General features: G+C 29.4%; 2 protein-coding genes across 2 annotated transcripts in view; both read left to right on the top strand.

Annotated features, from left to right (window-relative positions):
* The window catches only part of LOC126900185 (transmembrane protein 132E), a 35,590-nt gene extending 24,468 nt beyond the window's left edge, over positions 1-11,122 (top strand). The window contains exons 2-11 of the mRNA XM_050675692.1: positions 192-1,110; positions 1,191-1,710; positions 2,756-2,899; positions 2,979-3,202; positions 3,536-3,689; positions 4,270-5,044; positions 6,175-6,453; positions 6,552-6,891; positions 8,628-8,812; positions 8,874-11,122. Of these exons, the coding sequence (XP_050531649.1) occupies positions 192-1,110; positions 1,191-1,710; positions 2,756-2,899; positions 2,979-3,202; positions 3,536-3,689; positions 4,270-5,044; positions 6,175-6,453; positions 6,552-6,891; positions 8,628-8,812; positions 8,874-9,166 (3,833 nt within the window). The 3' untranslated portion in view covers positions 9,167-11,122. The remainder of the gene's footprint in view (positions 1-191; positions 1,111-1,190; positions 1,711-2,755; positions 2,900-2,978; positions 3,203-3,535; positions 3,690-4,269; positions 5,045-6,174; positions 6,454-6,551; positions 6,892-8,627; positions 8,813-8,873) is intronic.
* Positions 11,123-15,211: 4,089 nt separating this feature from the next.
* LOC126901771 (uncharacterized) lies at positions 15,212-18,783 on the top strand. The gene is made up of 4 exons (XM_050678507.1): positions 15,212-15,625; positions 16,511-16,664; positions 16,792-16,960; positions 17,341-18,783. The coding sequence occupies exons 2-4, from the start codon at positions 16,555-16,557 to the stop codon at positions 17,929-17,931; spliced, it is 870 nt and encodes a 289-aa protein (XP_050534464.1). The 5' UTR covers positions 15,212-15,625; positions 16,511-16,554; the 3' UTR covers positions 17,932-18,783.
* The last annotated feature ends 1,643 nt before the right edge of the window (positions 18,784-20,426 follow it).

The raw sequence follows: 20,426 nt of genomic DNA, 5'->3' as shown, positions 1-20,426 counted from the left end.
TAAAATTGTTTCCTCCTCTATGGCACATATGTCCCCTATAAAACAACAATACAAGTTTGTTTATTATGCTGTAATCCTTGTTAGGCGTGCCTTTCGAAAACTACCCCAAAACTATTGACAAATACACGTTTGATTTTAGAATTATTTTTAGTTATTGACGCTTTATTTAATTAGGTTGTCTGTTTGTTTAGGTTATGTCACACCCGTTGAAGTTCATTTCGACAACCCAGACGGTGGCTTCTTTGTTCGTCACCCGCCGGGCAGTAGCCGCCAGCCGCAACAAACGGACGACGACGACGGCGCCGCCGGCGCTGTACTCAGTATAGACAGGTTTACTGTATTGCAGGATGTACCACAAACGTCAATTCGAGCCAGCTACGGTCCGTTTTCCACAAAGCAAACCGTACCGTCCCGTTATCTAATCCCTGGCCCCAACACGGTCATGTCCAACAATAACAACACCGGGTATTCGTCTTCGACTACGGATATCTCTTCGATGGACGTGTCCGCCCATCTTGTTCATGAACACGTGTACCGTGATAACCCTGTAGTCCGTATACTATTTCACGTTGGCTACAGTGTGGTCAGATCTCAAGCGACTGCTTCAGTTGTTATGGGTACTGGCAGCGGTACAAGTGATAAGAGCATGGCAGGTAGTAGTACTGGATTACGGTCAACTTACGGAAAACTGTGCGCTGTAGCCAAGGCCATGTTCGAAGGTTCTGACCGTCCAGTAACGGCGAGCTGCAAACCTGATCCTAAGGACGGAGTCTGCACAGCTCGTCTAGTATTGCCGGCTAAATGGTGGCCGCCATTGAATCCGCCAGACGCCAAGCCAGTGAAAACACCACAGCGACACGTGCAAATATCGTATGCATTGCTCGAGTCCGATAGCAGATGCAGCCAGTCGGATGTTCAGTTGCAGCCGTTTACCTTTATCGGACAAGCAGTTCTGGAACATGCTCAAAGACCGTATAAAGATCTCAAGACTGACGCTTACCTGCTAACTATGGTTCCATCTGCGCCACTCTACCCCAAATCGTATACTTACGTGCCTGTGTTCTTTGACGCCGGGCCAAAAGATCAAATCATTAAAGGGTTTATATTAAGGTAACATTTCATTATTGATAAATTATTTTTAATTCTATTATAATGTCGTATAATATAAATCATTTTTTTTTTTTCAATAGAGCTAAAGTGAAAAATGGATTACGAGTGTTAAGTGCCGAAAACAGCTCCCCTGATCGATGGACGATTAACTACACCTCCAACCCAAAAGGAACTCTTATAACTGTGACCGCGGTACATAAAGGACCACTCAGTAGTGGTCAAATGCCATGGCCAAACTCTAGGTACGAAGAAGTACTTCAGTGGTTATTACAAGTGGACACAGAATCGGAAGAAGTATGGGACGAAGGCCGAGTTGTATGGACTGTACAATACGTTCTGGAAGCGAATGGAAACACAACTGATTGGACGTCGGCGGCCGTACCTCCTAAAATGGATAGACACCGCTCTGCATACAAGCATCATCGTAGACAAGCAGCTCAGGAAGCCGGCCGACGTAGGTCCGCTAGACGTGCTGTCTCGGCCACTAAAATGTTATACTTAGATGGCGTAAATGGTATACTCGATGGCGTTAAGCGCAAGATTTCAGCTCGATTTGAGATACATAAAGACGATACCGAAGCGGTACTTCCCATTTCTAAGGTAAAAATTTATTTCTACTGTAGAAACAAGCGTTCTATTTTATAAAAATTAATTATACGAACGAGCAAAATAAAAATTAATTTTATTTTGTTGAAAAATATGTTTTTATAGACAACTGCAATTTATAGTGCGACAGAAGTCGTAGTATTAGAATTCTTTTATTGTTATATGTTTTTTCTGATTTTGTCATGTGTTAATAATATACACGTAACACATAGAATGTCTTTACAACCTATAATAATTAGGTATTCAGTCTTGTGTCTTTAATTTGAAACTAATTTGGTATCACTTTAAGTAACAAAAAAAAAAAACAAATATCTTTAAGAATTTTCAGTTTTTACTAAACTTATTTTACTCTAACTTGCACGTTTTGTCAAAATTGTTAAAGCAGATTTGTTCCAGTAAGAACGATAGTACTCACACGTGTGGAAAGTGCAATTAATAATAAATTCATCATAAATGTATTGAACTGTTTGGCGAGTCTCTCCGTCGTTCTGTTGCTGTATATTACTACCGTAGCTAATCTCGTCTCCCGCGTTGAATCCCCTCGAGTGTCGTAAATGCTATGTGTGGACCATGTGGTCTTCACACTCCCTGCGTATCATACCGATGAATCATGCTGTATTTTGCATCACTAGTACGAGGAAGGGTTGATAATCAGTGAATCTACATAAAATATTTTACCCAATATTTACGATCATAATGCACAAAATCAGGTAATAAAGGCACCGATGTGGCATTGATAGATCGCATTGTGAAAAACTAAAATTTGTCATTGTTCTAAATGGACTGAAAAGTTTTAAAGGCGACTCAAACTTGATATATCTATTATATGCCACAGAATGGCATGTTTGGCCGATCCTGGTAATTGGTCAGGAGGGCAAATCCGTAGGTTGTCCCTTGAGTCAAAATTAATTTATACTTTTAGAATCTCTCTATTGTAGTACGCCTACGATTCCAATGTAAAATAATAAATACAGCATTGTGCTAATTTACTTTTCATTGACAATTATTAATAAATAAATGTATTTATTTTTTTTTACAGAACTGGGAAATTATTAATACAGCTGTATTAACGGGTAAACAAATATCCCATGCCATGAAGGTATTCGTAGTGAGCTATTCTGGTAAAATTTCAGACGTTACTCGCCAGTCAACCTGTCAAATAGAAGACGACAGTGTTCTCAAAGTAAATATTGGATTATTTTACATTTGCATAATTGTTAGCTACATTAATTGACTTACTTTTCTTGAATTGTTTATTAAAGGTCACTTCATCATGTAGTTCGGTATATGTAGATGGCTCGGAAATTAGGGGATCGTCCAACGCTACCGTGATTGTCAAATATGAGACTTACACGGGTACTGCTCATTTTATTGTTTGGGTTCCAGAAATCAACGAAATGGACTTGACTATCTCTGATCAAAAATTAAATCAGATTAAGGGTTGGCGAGTACCAGCCAGCGTTGAAGCTGATGATGACGTTGACGAGTAATTATTTTTGAAACATTTAAATCTGTAGCTGACATCCAAAAACTAATATGTTACAAAAATGGGTTTTCGAGATTTTTTTATAATTTGTATAGAGGAAGATGTGATCTATACCAGAACACGAAAAATTACGATCAATTTATTAGGAACATTTGCTTTTTACACTTTAAAAATTTCAAATTCCATAAGACATTATTGGAGTTTTTAATTTGATTTGCTCTCCTGAAAAATTGTTATAAATGACATATTAACTTTTGAAAAATAACCTTAGATGTATTTATGTGAATATTAGTCTTATAGAATAATAAATTATGTATGATTATGTTTAATTAGGTATACAAATAAGCTCAAGAGGTCGGCCGACGGCAAGCGAGGTTTGAAACCTGAAGATTTCCGGCTAAATGAAATGATTACTGAAGACATGGTGGCAGATGAATATGACAGGAAGGCGAGCTGTCAGTTAAGATTCCAACAGACGTCTGTCGAGGTACTTGTCTTTTAATGGACCAATCCGGTGTTGATACTAATAAGTTTCAATGATTAAAGATAATATATTTTTTTTTAATAAAGTTTGTGTATGTAAGCCTTAATATGCGCATGAATCATTAAAACAATTGTTCGATAGAATTTATTGAATACTTCCGCTCTTATTCGAATCACTTGAGCAGATTATTATCATTGATTGAAATTGTGTTAAATTATTCGTGTTCTCTAAAAAAGAAAAAAAATAGCAAACCAAAAATTTGATTTTTATTATATAATATTCAAAAAATGTATTTATTCATTTTTATTGCAAATCAATTTATCTAAAAATTTCATTATTTTTCGTAAATATTTTTAATTTGTGAACTACTTAAAAATTAAATCGAGTTCGACAAATTATGTTCTGATAAAATTTAAGTTTTTAATCGTAGTTTTTGTGTGACTCAAGAATATTGTATGTTTTGAATTTTTTTACTATAAAAATGCTATGAGTGACTCATATAAATAGTTTGTTTTGAAACTTATTTAATATAAATTATTATGAATATTCATTTAAATATTAAAACAACTATTTTTATTTTTAGATATATGCTAGATTCAAAGCAACTGATCATGATTCGGGACGGGTGAGCTATTTTGTTAATCGTAGGACGTGGCTAAAAATCACAGACTTATTACTTCGCTATCTGCGGTCATCGGATCCACGGGTGGCTTCAATCACCGGCCAGATTGTACACGGTCACAATGTGGGCAGAACAGAGATTCAAGTGATATCGGCTCTTTCTGGGCACGTGCTCGTCTCCAAAGAGATCCGGGTGGTCAACGACAAAGTTAGTGTATCTAAGCTTGCAGTAAATGTGGTGTCCGGCTTGCAGCTAAACATCCGACCGGACACTACTGCAGAAAATAACTACATAGCCGAAACTTCGGTAACCCGCAAGTTGACGGCCAAGTACCAGGAGGGCTTACTAGATATAGACTTGTGGTTCTCGGACGACACGAAGACTCCACTGCGATCCATAGCCCTGGCCGATTATTCATTACGCGTCGAATCTACCAACCCGGACGTAGTAGCATTTGCTCCCATGGCCGCATCACCTCATCCTCGAGTTATAGCTGTTGGGTCCGGTAAGGGGCAACTGTTGCATGTTCTATTGGGTCCTCCGGAAATGTGTGCTGAAACCACAAGTGACGGCCGTAAAACTCAAATGACTCTAAGCGAAACGACTGCTGACGTTCTAGTAGACTTTTTGTTGTCGCCATACTCTGTCGAACAATTTGTGCAGAACGACGGCGGTGGCAGTGGAATACTAAATGTTGGGCCGCCAAAAGACAAAAAAGAACACAATGAATCATTAGGCATGAATTATTATTATTTATTTATTTAATAACTAAACGACTCTTTTAAGGGTTATGTGCTAAACTAGGTCACTAATTGAGAAAAGCCATAAAAATTCATTTTTGTAACCCCAGATATGTCAAATGTTTTGAAACAATTTAAATGCGCCATAGTTGATTGCTAACGATACCTTAAAGCGAACTTGGCTATTTCCTTTTCTATACAAAAGTACATTCAATATAATTTACCACCTTTGTTTCGTTTAATTCAATTAACGTTAACTGTCGTGTAGCGAAAAGGCACATCTTGACTTTCTTAAACTCATTACTGTCTTTGAATTTATGACTGTTTGTCTTCTGGGTGGCAACCATTGTTCGGAATAACTAGTAACTGGTCCGTTAATCGAATCCGTTCATACACTCAATTGAAATACGATTATAATTTATTGTGGTGCGTTGGGTTTTTATTGTATTCGCCTAAATGGTAGTCAGTCGTTATGAAATAATTAGTTTTGTACTATAAAAGAATATTAGCTCTGGAAATAACTACTATACCGTTTCTATTTATTGTTCTTATTGTTATCGTAAATTATTTCCTTGCTATATTAATCACTAATTATTGTACTCAAAATTCAGTTATAATTGTTTGTAAAACAACCGGTATACCACAATTAATAATTGAGCTTGGTGGCCGATTAAAGCAGACGCCATCACATTGTATAGTAAAACGATCCGTTTAAATAATTAATCAGAATAATCACAGATTTAGTCAGTTCATGATCGTAGAACGAATGACTATCTTAGTGCGAAATTTGATCACAGCATAAATTATGGCTTTTTTCCATTTTTATAACTAACATTTATTCGGTAAACTTCTTACGGCAAGGATGATATAATATAAAAAGCTTAAGGTTATTTATTTTTACTTTGAAAATATTCAATTTATCATGGGACATATTAATTATGGTTTTTTTTTTTTTGCTGTAAGTATAGTGTTTGTTAAATAAAAAAGTTCTGTCAAGTAAAAACAGGGAGAAAACACTATATTGTTTTCATGAAATTTTTGTTATATGGTTCACTTTTTATTTCAAAATTACAACTATTGTGGCTTTAATTTTAAAATAATTTAACATTCTTTTCAATATGTACAGGAAAAGGCGGTTTCAAGGATGAAAATAACGACGAACCGACGGTACAAGCTCGACAGCACAATAACAATATTATCAATAACAATATCGCAGGAATTGGTGGAGGTAGCACTACAGTTCATGCTCATAAAGTACCGACTCACTTGAGTCCTTTTGAGCTTGGTATGTACACTTTGCTGGCTGCATTATGTTTTGCCATTCTGGCATTTGTAATCTCCTGTGTCGTATATGCGTCAAAATATAAACAGTCATCGTTAGATATGCCAACCACTACGTTAATGAGTAAGCTTTCCTTGTTTATCAATCACTATGATTATTAACGAAAATCGCAACAATTTCTCTGTTTCACTAATTGTTTATTGTACCGTTTTATTTTATAGAAAAGCCGTTCATCGGTCACGTGAATAACGGCACTAAGGAGGGTGCAAGCTGCGGTGTAGGAAATAAGCCTTTGTCCCAAGAACAGACCATCAACGCTCATGATTGGGTGTGGTTGGGTAGATCTACGTTGGAACGGTCTTCCGGAATGCTAGTGCCTTCAATGGGTAACAAATCGCACAATAACAACACTGAAAATATGCGTATTATGCCTAATCCTGTGTATGGTGTTGACGATGTTAATAAACATTCCAAAGTTCCTCCGATCAATACGTCCACTTACAGTGTCAAAGACAGGCTTTCAGCCAATGGGAATGTCGTTTTCAACAAACTTTGGAAAGTGTGAGTTGCACTCATTGATTATATTATTTTTTTTAAATGTGTTCCTTTTCATTTAAAATTTTTTCAAGTCGGTCCAGTAAATGGAATGATAATCGAGGGGTTTCAAATAAAAGGGAAACACAGGCAAAATAGATTATTATCATGTGCCGTATATCAAACAAACAACTTTGCAATAGTACAAACGCTTATATTCTTTATAAAAATATTAGTTAACTGTTGAAAAAAACTGAAAAATAATAGGTAAATCAATCACTAAAAATCGGTGTAGTACATAGTTTGATTGGTATTTCGAAGTTTTTAATAGAATGAAGAGAAAATAAAACTGTATACGAGGAGTAGATGAAATACGAGTTATTTGATTTATGAGAATTTAAAATATGAGCGTACAAGGGCTGGTGATATTAAATGTTTTTAATTTTGCACACTGAAGTTGACTGACTACGAAGGCTAATTCTATATATTAAAAAAAATTGCTTAATATGCATAGGCCCGTATTTTCAGGCAGAAAAGCAGTGTCAATTTTAGGCAGCCATCTTGACATACGTTATATACATCATCATATATCTCTTTCTCGATAGATAAACAAAGTTTTTTAGCGGTACGAAGCTGAGAAGGTATTAATATAATTATGATGTATTTTTTTTTTGTCTGTCGCCACTTTTTCTTAGCTCTCACTGGACCGATTTCTTTCAAGGATACGTCAAATTATCACAAATTGTATCTAGTTGAAGACATTACACTTAAAAATTTTAAAAAAATTCCCTCATTCCCTATAAATGGGAGATATCCCTCAAAAATGACGATTTTTAAAATCGATAAATTTTGATATTTTAAAAAAAAAAATTGTCTTAAAACTGCCACAACTTACTTGCTAGTTAAAATAAAGTTTATGTTATGTATTAAAAGTTCAAAAAAAAAAAAGTTTGTCCCGACGACCTATTTTCTAAGTGCAAATGGATACCGTTGTTAAAAAACATGCTATTTTTGTGTTCAAATTTTTAATTTTTTTTTGTTTATTTTGTTTTTGCCCAATCCTCCAACAAACTCCTCGATAATTACTTTATTTTAATAATTTTTTTAAATATCACAGATAGTGCACTACAGACATTACCCCTAGACAAGACAATAATTTGAATGTATAAATATAATATATTTATACATTCAAATAATACATATTTAATAAATAGGTATTATATTTCTTATCAATAATCGATTAAAGATATGCTCCATATACCAAAAGACAATTGTTATGTTTTGAAATTATTTTACCTTAACGTGTATTCTATGGAGTCACTATCGTTAATTTTCGTAAAGATCGGTTGGCTTTTATGGATATATTAAATCTAAACGCATTACCTGCAATTTCAACCACCAAGTGAATTTATAACAATAATTAGCAGACTTAACCTTAATAGGTCACCCTATTTAATTGGTCCTACTCTTTTATTATCTTTTTTTCGACAGAACTGTGTTTATAGAAGCGTTATATTTTCTATGGTCAATTTTTAATTTTAATACTGACAGATTTAATAATCAATCATTAATACAAAAAAAGGCTTAAACTGGCTTTTTTGAAATTTTAGCTTTATTCAAACAAAACTTGTTTTCATCTCGACTTATCGTTTTTTTTTTCGATAATGTATCATAACTCACTTAATAGAGTTTTTTGAAATTGATGAACTCAAGTAAATTTATTAAATTATAATACATTTTAATTTGAAAATTTTATTCTTTAGGCTTCCCACACCTAATGATCAAAATTTAGAAAAACCCACTGATTACTGTCCACCAGTACCACCCCACAGAACCCAATCAAACATTTCAGCAAGAGTGACAGACACCTTAGATAATGACGAACCGGCACCATTGCCCCCTAGACGCCATCATCACCACCATCATCATCATCGCAATAAAAGTCATGGTATGTAATAACATTTAAAACGTCTGTGTAGTTATTGACAATTAAACTAAAAATATTATAGGCGGAAACAGGACTCCGAATAACACTAAAGGGCTTGAGAGAAACTCCGACCCTGTATTCGTTGAGAACTGTCATCGGAGATCGATGGACGTCAAACGAGCAGCTATAATTGGCAATCCAATGTTTACATTTGAACCTTCATCATCAACTACATCACCTGTTGGGCAACATCAAGCACAAGAACTAACGTCTGCTAGTAATACAGATACTATAAAGTTAGACGACCTCAACTTAGGTATGGACTACAAGCAACTTATGGAATACTTTGACAACCTCAAAGAGTCGAACGCTTAGTAACCTCTAAAGAAATTGTTCTCATAACTATTAATACGCGATTTGCGAATGCCTCAGTTACCAGTAATCACGTTTACCATCATGATAAAATCCGCACAAAAATTCACTTCCATTTTTTCTGCTCCTTTTATTTATAATAAATGCAAATTTCGTGTAATAAAAAATAATATAAAATAAAATTTAAAGATTTTACCGAAATTAATTATTAGTATAAACCTGTTATCTGTCTATTTTCTTAGCTTGTTAACATCAATTGTTATTTCCACCTGTGGTTGTGAATCTTTTGATAGTATCATAACATTTCTGATTAGGTTGTAATTACAGATTAATACTTTGGTTGTTACTGGTGTTCTCCAAGTCAGATTATTGACTACCAAGTTTTATTTTATCTTCTTTTTATCTGTCAGATATAATTATTAAAACATGTTCACAAAAATATAATTTTTTAAATTACATTTTTTACATAAACTTAAACTGCTAAAAAAACCTAACAGTATCCAAAGTTAAAATCAACGTTGTAAAGCTTTTGATAGATTTGATGAATAGAATTAATAATTCATTTTATATAATAGTTTATATAAAATTTTATAAAAGTTTAATATAATTATTATATTAAACTTTTATTTCCTCAAAATAACTTCCTTTTGTTGATTCTCTAAATTTAAAAGGAAAAATTCATTCATAATTTTTAAAAATAAAAATGAAAAATTAACCCTCTTATATAAACTTTCATTTTTTTCTACATTGTTCTTAATATGTTCCTATAATATAAAATTTGTATTATAATTTGATAATTAATTGACTATTCTTTTAAATAAATAGTAAAACTTAAGTATGTTGTGTTGATTATTATTATTGTTAAATATTATTGTTTATTTTTAATTTTATTTTCATTACTTTTGTATATAATATTTCAATTTGATTTATGTTTTTCACTTTTTTATTTTTATGTAGTTTATACACTTACTATAAGTTGTAAAATTAAGTAAGAAAACTCATATTTCATTTAGATCATACTACATAAATATTAAATTAAGGTACCTTTTACAGTTACCATAATTATAAAGTATAATTAGTGTAAAGATTATTTTATGATGTGAATGTAATGCACACGCTAATGCTTACAGGTACCCATTTTTTTCCTAATTACTGTAATTTTTGTATGTGCCATTTTTTGCATTTTAAAGTACAATTAGTTTGTTTAGTTTTTCTGTGATAATGTAAATAATACTTTATTTGTTTAAACGTTTTTGTTACAGACATTAATTGTGCCTATTTGTATTAGTTCTTTTTAAAATTGATAAATTTATTTTTATTTTGTTTTCCTTCAGTGTTTATTTAAGGAAACTGGTCGAGAAAAGAGCTTTTCATTATGTACCCAATAAGTGTAAAAAAAAAAATGTAATTAGGAAACTGTTTTCCTAATAGTCAAGTGTCATAAAGCCGTCCATTTAATATTTTAATGACTAATTATTATACTGTATTATTAATTACAAAAATAATATATGTTATTCAGAAATATTACAGTATCATGTTACTATTAAATTAGGAACAATCCATTGCAATTATTTTCAAAATGAGAACCTAATAATTGTTTTTAATTTGAACACGTTTATTAACTTAGTCTAACTAATATACATATTCATATCTAGTCAAATTTTTTCTATAAAGTAAAAAAATGTATACTAATACTTTTTTTATGTAAATATGAGTCACATATTATTATGCTCTTAATTTAAAGGTTGTAAAAATGTTGTTTATCCTTCTTTTGGGGCAAAACGTTCCATTTAAATGTTTGTATATCATATATATTTATTCATATGATTTTCATTATTAACATACTTATAATTGTATACTTAAATTATATATTTGTGTTCCATTTAATTTTTGTGAATTAAACAAATTTGCTGCACTTCTACGTCATATGTGCGATATAATGAGACTGTTTTTATTAGATTTTTTTTTTAATTTTCTATTATTTTATGAGCACAAATTTCATGTTTGTATAAATGTATAAGAAACATAGCTTTATAGCAATATTAGAGTCCCATCATCCCATTTTCCAGTCAAATTTATCAATATTTCCATACATATTATAATAATAGTATTGTACTAAATTTTAAGCTAAATTATATACGCTATTATACTACATATACATATATGAAAAATGTAATAAAATAAGAAAAATGATCATTGTTTTACTGTGGATCTATGTTACGATCGTAGAAAAAGAAATAATAATAATTATTATTATGTTAAGCTATATAATTTCACAGAAATATTGATTTATTATAATAAAAAAATTTATCGTAGTAAAAAAAATGAATTGTAGACAACACTAATTTTATGCATTGTTATGTTGTATGTGAGAGCAAATATTAATTTTAAATATACAGTTTATTGAACTTGACATATATTTTAGTATTCTTTTATCAATTTATATATTCTATGTCTAAAATTTAATTTAACTAACTTTTTAATCATAAAATATCCAGTATATTAACTCAAATAGTAGAAATATTATTATAAATAGTTAAAAATATTTATAAAAAATTTGTAAGCTTAATTTTCACATTATTTTACATTAAGATATCATATATCTTGTTTGTTATAAAACAATGTGTTAAATTACAAAAAATGATTGAATTTTAATTCAACTATTCAAATCATTGTATTTGGATTTCTATATCATATGCAATAAAAATTATAATTATTCTTTTTTTTTTTTAATAACCTAGGTATTTTTTATTGAAATGATTATGTATCTTAATCAATACAATTAAATGTTTTTTTATAAATATAAAATTAGATATAAATACATTAGTATATTAATTAATATATACACATACAAGTACAATATGAATAGGATTCAGACTTTACCTAACTAAGTGTAGTAATGATAAAATAATATTCAAATTTTAATATAAGTATTTATACATTTAAAACAAGTAGTATGATATGACGCGTTTTAGACATCTTAGGTCATTGAAATTGTCTAATAGTTGAATTGCCACTAGGTTTTCATGTTATTCTAACCTTATGCAAACCGAGTGACTTCATCTGCTACGATTGACAACATCATAATACAATGAAGTACATCATTTTTATCGAATCGGTAAGCCGCGACGATCGTATGAAGTGCAATAATTTGATAAGGTTGTATAACCGCTAAGTTGGACTTGCTAGCACAACCCCAAAATTGAATTTCGTAAGTCCAAATGGGTCTTACGATTAATACGAATAACAAACGTTTGTTCTCTAGTGAATGTTTTACAATTAACCAATAGAGTTTGCGCAGTTTATCTTTTATCTGCGTCTTTTCTGGTGTACATGGTGTCTCTAGTTAAGGAGACTATCCGTTGATGAGTTATTAGTATTGCAGTATCATCAGCAAACATAGTTGTTGTTGAGTTAGTGTAGGTCGGAATGTCAGTGTAGAGTAGATACAATATAGGGCCCAATACACTACCTTGTGGAACTCTAGCCATTATATTTTTTCAATCAGTTCTTCGTGTGTGTCTCGGAACTGTCTTTTAGTCAAATAGGACTCAAGAGTGTACACAAAGAGTTTGGTAATTGTTCTCATAATTTTATTAGCAAACCATTAAACCAAACTTTATCGAAAGCCTTAAGAATACTCCGCAACAATATTTTTTTTTCGAACGCGTTACTTATTACGTTTATAATACAAAAAATTTGGTCTATGATTGAACGTTTATTTCTAAAAGAAAATTTATGATATGGAATAAGTTTTTATTTCTATTAAAGGTTTTAGAGAAGCTTTTCTAAAATTTTAGCCATACTCAGGAGGGCTGATATTTGTCTATATAAAGGAGATTGCTTTTGAGGTTTGACTGGTTTCAGCAACATTATTATTTGCGCCTATTTCCATTGTTTTGGAATATAATGTGTGCATATTATAGCGTTATAAATATGTGTTAGATAGCTTTTTTAGGTAATTCTTTTGGAACACGAAGGCTATTTTTATCACAACCCGGTTTCTTTTTAGTGTTGATATTTGTATCAATTTCATGAGTAATTTCCAGTGGTGTAATGTGCCGTATTTTATAATTAGTTTGATTTGATGGTTGATACTGTACTTGGTCAAGTTCTGAGTTTATGTTGTTTAGTTAAAAAACATTTTCTAAGTGAATTGCATATACTTCTGCTTTCTCTATATCGCTACGAACCTATGTACCACATTCTTTGCGAATAGGAGATTTATAAGCTTGAGGTCTTTTAATTTTTCTTGTAGCTCTCCATAAAGAATAATCGATAGAAACTATAACAGATAATTCGCTTAAATATAACTTAGTTAATGTACTAATTTTTCTATGTCAGTTGCTATTTTCAACCGTACGAAAAGTGTAATAGTTTTTTCTAAGGCCATTCTAAAACGATCCCAACCTGTCTAATTATTTGTAAGTAAAACCTTCCGCTTTTTTAATATGACATTCGAGGTTGTTGTTAATAACACAGAAATGTCATTAGACGACAGATCTACCAGCTCTTCTGCTTAAATATAATCAAAAAAGATATCTTTAACTACGAAGAAATCTAAAAGATCAGTATTTTTATTAGTCACTTAGAACCAGTAAGTTCGTTTTCTATTAGAAATAAGCTGAGATTTATTATAATTAGCCGATTTTAATAGTGCTCGCCCTTTTGGGAGTAATCAGTCTTGATCCCCAGTGAGTATGTTTGGCATTATAATCACCACCTACAATAAAACAGTTGTATAATTTTTAGAAAAACTCATTGAGTTTAATAAAGTCAGCACCATCTCAAGGTAGGCAATGAATTGCCGAAAATGAAAAATTAGTATTTTCATTAATGACTCTAATAACAATTATGATGAAAAAATACCTCATGCTCCTTTGACGTATATAAACAATTAAATAATCGAGTCTAACTAAAATCATAATAGATTCATAAACATATTGGCATTATTCAGTTTTCTTTAGAGGGATATAGATATAAAAAGTAAAATCAAAAGAAAAACCCATCATGCTTCCATAAGTACGTTTTCGTCCTTATAAGAATGAAATTTATAGAGTATAGGTACTTATGATTTTATTTCAACCGCTTTTATTGGATATCACTGTTATTAATATTATTAAACTATTTTTTTTTCATACAATAACCAATAAACAACAAGAAGTGCAATTATACACCATTGGTATTGATTGATTGCTGTTTAAGGGATATCATTTTTCAAATGAGTATTAAGTGTTATTGATTATTTTTCTGTTGTAAACAAGAACTTAAATATTTAAAAATATACTAAAGCATACAAAAATAAAATTTATATAGAATCACCTAAGATGAAAATAATTAAATGGTAAAGAAGAGGGGTAGTTGAAAAATGTCTTATGTATATATCCCCCCAAAACGAGACCCCAAGAACGCCATTGATTTTGGAATTACTAAAACATAAATTACCATATTTTAAAATAATAACAATAAATTTTTATAATCATTTTATTTTTAATACACACTAATTTATTTTTTTTTCAATTTTATACTATTTTTAATTACATTTATTGGAATTTTATACTCTTATTGAATGAGTTTAAAATTCCACTTTATGCATGAAAATCCTTAATTTTTTTAATACTGTTATATTTAATTTAATTATTAAGACAATTTTGGTTCATATTTGATGTGACTATTATGTCCTATTTATATACCACTAGTAAATCAAACGAATTGACATTATAAGAAATATAATATAATTTACGAATACATTGGGATTAAACGCAATTGCTAACAGCATTAGTCAAATAATCGTGTATAATTTCTATCGGAGTTAAATTTTTTAATGCTAAACTATGGCACGAACCAAACGGACGAGTAAAATATTCATAAAGATTTTACAAACGCTTTAATAGGAGAATTATTAAGTAGATACTTAATTTTTGTACGAGACATAGCCCATAAGCTAAGGGTCATATGGCGTTCCCACGATTAACTCGCAACGTTTACCGGTTAAGATTAAGCGAGGGTCAAGTCACGCCTCCTCCTTTTTCTCCATTTCTTAATCTTTACGTCTACCTCTCCTGTTGATCCACAATGGTTTCAGTATTTGGTTGACGCTGTATACTATTGAACGATTAGGTAAACGTCATGTGTAGACACGAGGACGGGTACACGTGAGAGGAGACCTGACTTAAAACGCCCCTTAAACAATTAAATCCTGGCGTCGATGACGATAATGGATAAAAAAAGATAAATAAATACATAAAGAATAACAAAAAAATAATAATCAGACCCGGTTTAAGTCGTGTACGTGTCGGTTATTGGTGAGATCAAGTTTGTACATTACTGTTTGCTACTTTCAATGGTTGTGAATTTTATCAAGTAATGTTTCACAGTAAAAAAAACTTGATAGTTGCTTAAAGATGGTTAATGAAATCACTTTTGTTTTAAGTTCAAAAATGTTACTTGGTTTACAAATAGGTAAGTAAAAATAATGTACTTTAAATAAAAACAAAATTTTTTTATTTTTAATACCTTATGATTACACGCATTTTTTTTCCGTGTAATCATAGGGTATTAAATTTGTTCAAATAACATAAGTTTATTTTTTTACAAAATTCATTTTATTTGTAGACAGCAGAATATACAGAAGTGTAAATATGCTCCATGCTTAAATTAAGGAAATTATTCTACCATTTTATTTTTTGTAGTTTAATACGAATTAATCATTTAGAAACAAAACTATTACTTAGAAATTGTAATTTAATTCATTAATTTGAAAAATATCTGACAATTTTTTTTATATAATAATATGTCAAATCAAATAATATCGCTCGACAAAATTTGATCATAGAATATTTATGAAATTTTTTTTTATTGTTTTTGATAGTTTATTTTGTTGCTGATTATGAATTTGCTCTTAGTTTTGGGCTCTACCATAAATATTCTAACCTCAATTTAAGTATCTTATTTTAACTATTAGTTAAAGTATGGGCTTTTCACATAATATGTTAATAAAAAATATATTTTTTTTTTTCACTCACCATTAATTATATTTATAGTATTATGATAAGTTTGTGCAAATTTTTAAATCATTCTGTAATACTTTATCTTTGATGTGGACTTTTAAATTGAGTTTGACAGCGTTTTTCAAAAAGATAAAGCTGAACTGTTTTCTATAATATTTTTTTATTCATATTTATGTTATTATTCATTTTTATGTTCATAGAAAATGTTATGAGGATTAAAAAATACTAAATTATTGTATATTGTCACTTTTAATTGATATAATTGCTATAAATTATATTAATATATGATGATAGTGTTTTATAATTTTATTTTATTTAGTTTATATTTTTCTTTTAGCTAGTAGGTTTGTGTTTTATCGAATCTAATGAAAATCAAAACAGATGGGACTTCGTAGTTCATCACTTTCGAAAAAAAATAACGAATCGTTAACATGGGTATTGCACACAAAAAATCCTTTTGTGGACAATGGAAACAAGCAATTAAATAAAATGTAAGTAATAAAATATTCGAGTATTAAAAATTAACAATACTAAACAATATTTTCAAAAATGTAAATTGAGTCTCTAATATAAGGTGAAATAATACTGTAAATTATTTTAGTGTTTATTTTCTACTAGAAATTCACTAAATCTAGAAATTCCTGATTACCAAGAAATTAACTACAATGATCAAAAATCATTAGTAAGACGAAGGTCGTACAAACAGTCAGAAAAGGTTTTAGACTGCAAAAAAACTGAACATTCATATGGTTATGGAATAACGAACTTGGATAAATTCCTTTCAAGAGTAATTATTATTTTATATCTCTGCACAATTAAAACTAAGAGCTAAAGTACTATTGTCTAGGGAAATTTTCCACTTTTTGGCTAATATAATAACATAAATGTCTAGGAGGGCATAAAAATTGGAATAATTAAATTTCAATTTATAATATTGAATTTAATAACGGTTTCAACGAATTTTTTCGAGATATTTCTGATATCACAAACAAATTCTTATTATTTAGAATAGGCTTTAGATGTGTTAATTAAAATTTTCCGGCTATTAAGAAATTTAACCAAGAACAATCATTATATTGCCTGTTGTATTATAAATAAGTAAAATATCACTTTACGCACTTATTTATAGTTCATTATTATTAGCTTAATATTTTTTGTCAATTTTAGTCATCTATTGACCACCCAGGTAATATACCAATGGTGTTGTGTGCAAGTTGTCTATTATATCAAACCCAACATGATGATCAATACCAAACCGAAGTCGCACTCCCTTTGGGAATGGTCGTGAATGCTGTATTTAAGAATACTGACTGGCTTTACGTACAAACCCCTCATGCTGAAGAAGGATATGTTCCATACAAGTGTTGCTTGCCATTAAGTGTGATACCTTCGCTAATGGCTGACGATAAAGTGCCTTGCTGGGAGACACAATCGGATGTGTTTCCACGTCCTGTAGGCGTTCGTAAAAAGTCTATGATAACAAAAGATCATCCTAAAAGAGAATTCGAGTCAAATAAAGCCAGGGAACTTAATGGTCAATCATATCATGCTTCCACAAACATTTTATTAGTAGTCCGTCAAGATTTTCAAGGTTCATCATTAAATGGAACTCTGAGTGTATCAAAAGGAGACATCCTAACACTAGTCAATGATCATAAAGAACCATCTGGTTCACCAAGTGGATGGTTTGTTGTTAAAAATTCACAGAATTTAAAAGGGTTAGTTCCTGCGTCATTTGTTGGTTACGGTTATTTATAATTTTTGTAATTTACGAGTTAATCTCAATAACCAACAAATATCTACAAACACAAAAAAATTACATCTCCAGTGTCATTTTTTGGTTTCTTAATTTTATTTAATTTTAATTCGTTTAATGATATAAACATATTAGTTAACATTTTTACTGATAAATAAATAAAATAAATATTATTTTTGATTGATTTATTAAACATTAATTCTTTTTTTTTGTCGTAATTATTTTTTATTATTTTTACGTGATTATCTTTAACGTTCTCTCAAAGAATCTTTACTTGTATTAGTGGGAACGGGAAAACTTGTAAGATTTGGCGGTATAGATTCAACATTAATATCTGAACGGCCAGTTAGGAGTTAAAACAATAATCATAACTATCACTATAATGAACACATTTAAATCTCTTGAGTTGAAAAATAATTATAATAACTTATAAAGGTCACCTATAGTTGATTTCCCAAAATACTGACATAAGAGCTTAGATCCTTAAATATTTATGTAGTGTAACTTTTTTAGAATAATACCTCTTATTTTTTCATTAAATAATGTGTTTTTCATAAAAATGTACAAATTCAAATTTGATTTATTATTATAATTTATTATTTTTATTTTAATAAAATGTTGAGCACTGATAACGATAATATGTATCTACTACTAAAACCCAATTGATTGTTAAAATATAATTATTTTAACAACTTTATACAATGTTATACATTGTATAAAGAGGTGTCCTCAATTTACCGACTTCAAAATGCGATGGTATGTACACTTTGTTTTGTTCTATGTAGTAAATATAAAAGTTATAGTAAATTTTGAATGATCTAGGTCAACCCCTTCATATTTCTCTAATAGGTTGAAAATTGAAAAAAAGAAGTAGAAATATAGTTTTAAACGAAAAACTAAAAAACAATTATTTTATAATTTATGCAAAAAAATTTATATTTATATTTTTTTGTCAATTTCTCTTAATAATGAGAATTTATCAAAATTTTTGAAAGTTTTTCAATTTTTTTCCTTAAAATTACTATAACTTTTTTAAAAATAACCGAATCAATATAATTTTTTTTTTTATAGATGCATGATATCATTTGGTATTAATTATCATATTATGATATACCTTTCATTTGGTATATTTTTTTTTTATATGTGACCCTTTACTTGCTCACAGGGAGGAATTTAAAATGACAACTTTTTCACAAAAAATTAATTTTTTCAACTTGATTTTTAAAAATGTTCCGGAAGGTCTGACACTTTTATATATATCTTAAATTAAAGCTAATATAATATACTTTATCATGAAAAAAAAAAATTTCGGACTTTATTTTATCTTCACGGTGAAAATGGCTACCGAATGCTATTATTGTGTAATATAACTTATTGAAAAGTGTATGGATCAACATAATTTTTTTTTGAGAAATAATATTTTTTAATATTCCTTTTTTCATTCGACATACTTTATCTTAATTAGGATATTAATAATGAACTAGCAGATCATGTAGCTTTTGGTATAATCTACCAATTTTTTAAAATTAAACACTATCTAAAGATTTGCATCGAAGCGTTTTCGTTCGACCCCCCTTTGCTGGGTTTTTATTTCTATGGCTTCTTCATATTTTTTATTTCTATTGCTTCTTTATATTTTTCATTTCTATGGCTTCTTCATATTTTTTATTTCTATGGCTTCTTCATATTTTTTATTTCTATGGCTTCTTTATATTTTTCATTTCTATGGCTTCTTCATATTTTTTATTTCCATGGCTTCTTTATATTTTTCATTTCTATGGCTTCTTCATATTTTTTATTTCTATGGCTTCTTTATACTTTTCATTTCTATGGCTTCTTCATATTTTTTTATTTCTATGGCTTCTATATATTTTTTTATTTCTATGGCTTCTTTATATTTTGCTTTTCTACGGCTTCTTCATATTTTTATTACTTTGGCTTCTTTATATTTTTAATTAATTATATATTATATAATATTTATATTAAAAAAAAAAAAAAGAAACAGAAAATATTATAATTTTTTTACTTTTTACGTTTAAATTTCACTATTACAAAACCATTTGTATTTACTTTATTACTCTTATTTAAATAATAAATTTTGAAACATTTGAATATATTTAATTTATAATATTTACAATATAATATTATGAGATATTGACAAAAAATAAAAGTAAAAATTTTTCTTCATAAATTATAAATTAATTGTTTTTTTAGTTTTATGCAATACAGCCAAAGTCAATGATAAATAAATTTATATCAAAACCTTTCTTTTACTAACATACTTTCTAACAAAATTAGTTGTATACATTTTATTATTATTTTTAGTATTTAAAAAAATTCACACAAAAACAATATTTTTATACTTGTTTGTCAATTATTTACCTATTGAGGATGTTTTTTTATTTACTCCATAGAATCAAATAACGGGGTACAGACTTTTGAATTTTGAAAATCACATTGTTTATCTAAAACTTAATAAATTTTGAATAAATTTTAT

This window comes from Daktulosphaira vitifoliae, unplaced genomic scaffold (genome assembly GCF_025091365.1).
Source record: "Daktulosphaira vitifoliae isolate Bord-2020 unplaced genomic scaffold, ASM2509136v1 Scaffold_3, whole genome shotgun sequence".
Classification (NCBI taxonomy): Eukaryota; Metazoa; Arthropoda; class Insecta; order Hemiptera; family Phylloxeridae; genus Daktulosphaira; species Daktulosphaira vitifoliae.
Note: the sequence above shows the minus strand (reverse complement) of the source record. Positions and strands in the feature narration are given on the sequence as shown.

What these genes read in the sequence shown, in the direction of transcription:
- LOC126901771 (XM_050678507.1), top strand. Translation starts at nt 16,555, where the DNA reads ATGGGACTTCGTAGTTCATCACTTTCGAAAAAAAATAACGAATCGTTA. An exon ending in AACAAGCAATTAAATAAAAT is followed by an intron (nt 16,665 to 16,791) that starts GTAAGTAATAAA and finishes ATTTTCTACTAG; the next exon opens with AAATTCACTAAATCTAGAAA. An exon ending in TGGATAAATTCCTTTCAAGA is followed by an intron (nt 16,961 to 17,340) that starts GTAATTATTATT and finishes TGTCAATTTTAG; the next exon opens with TCATCTATTGACCACCCAGG.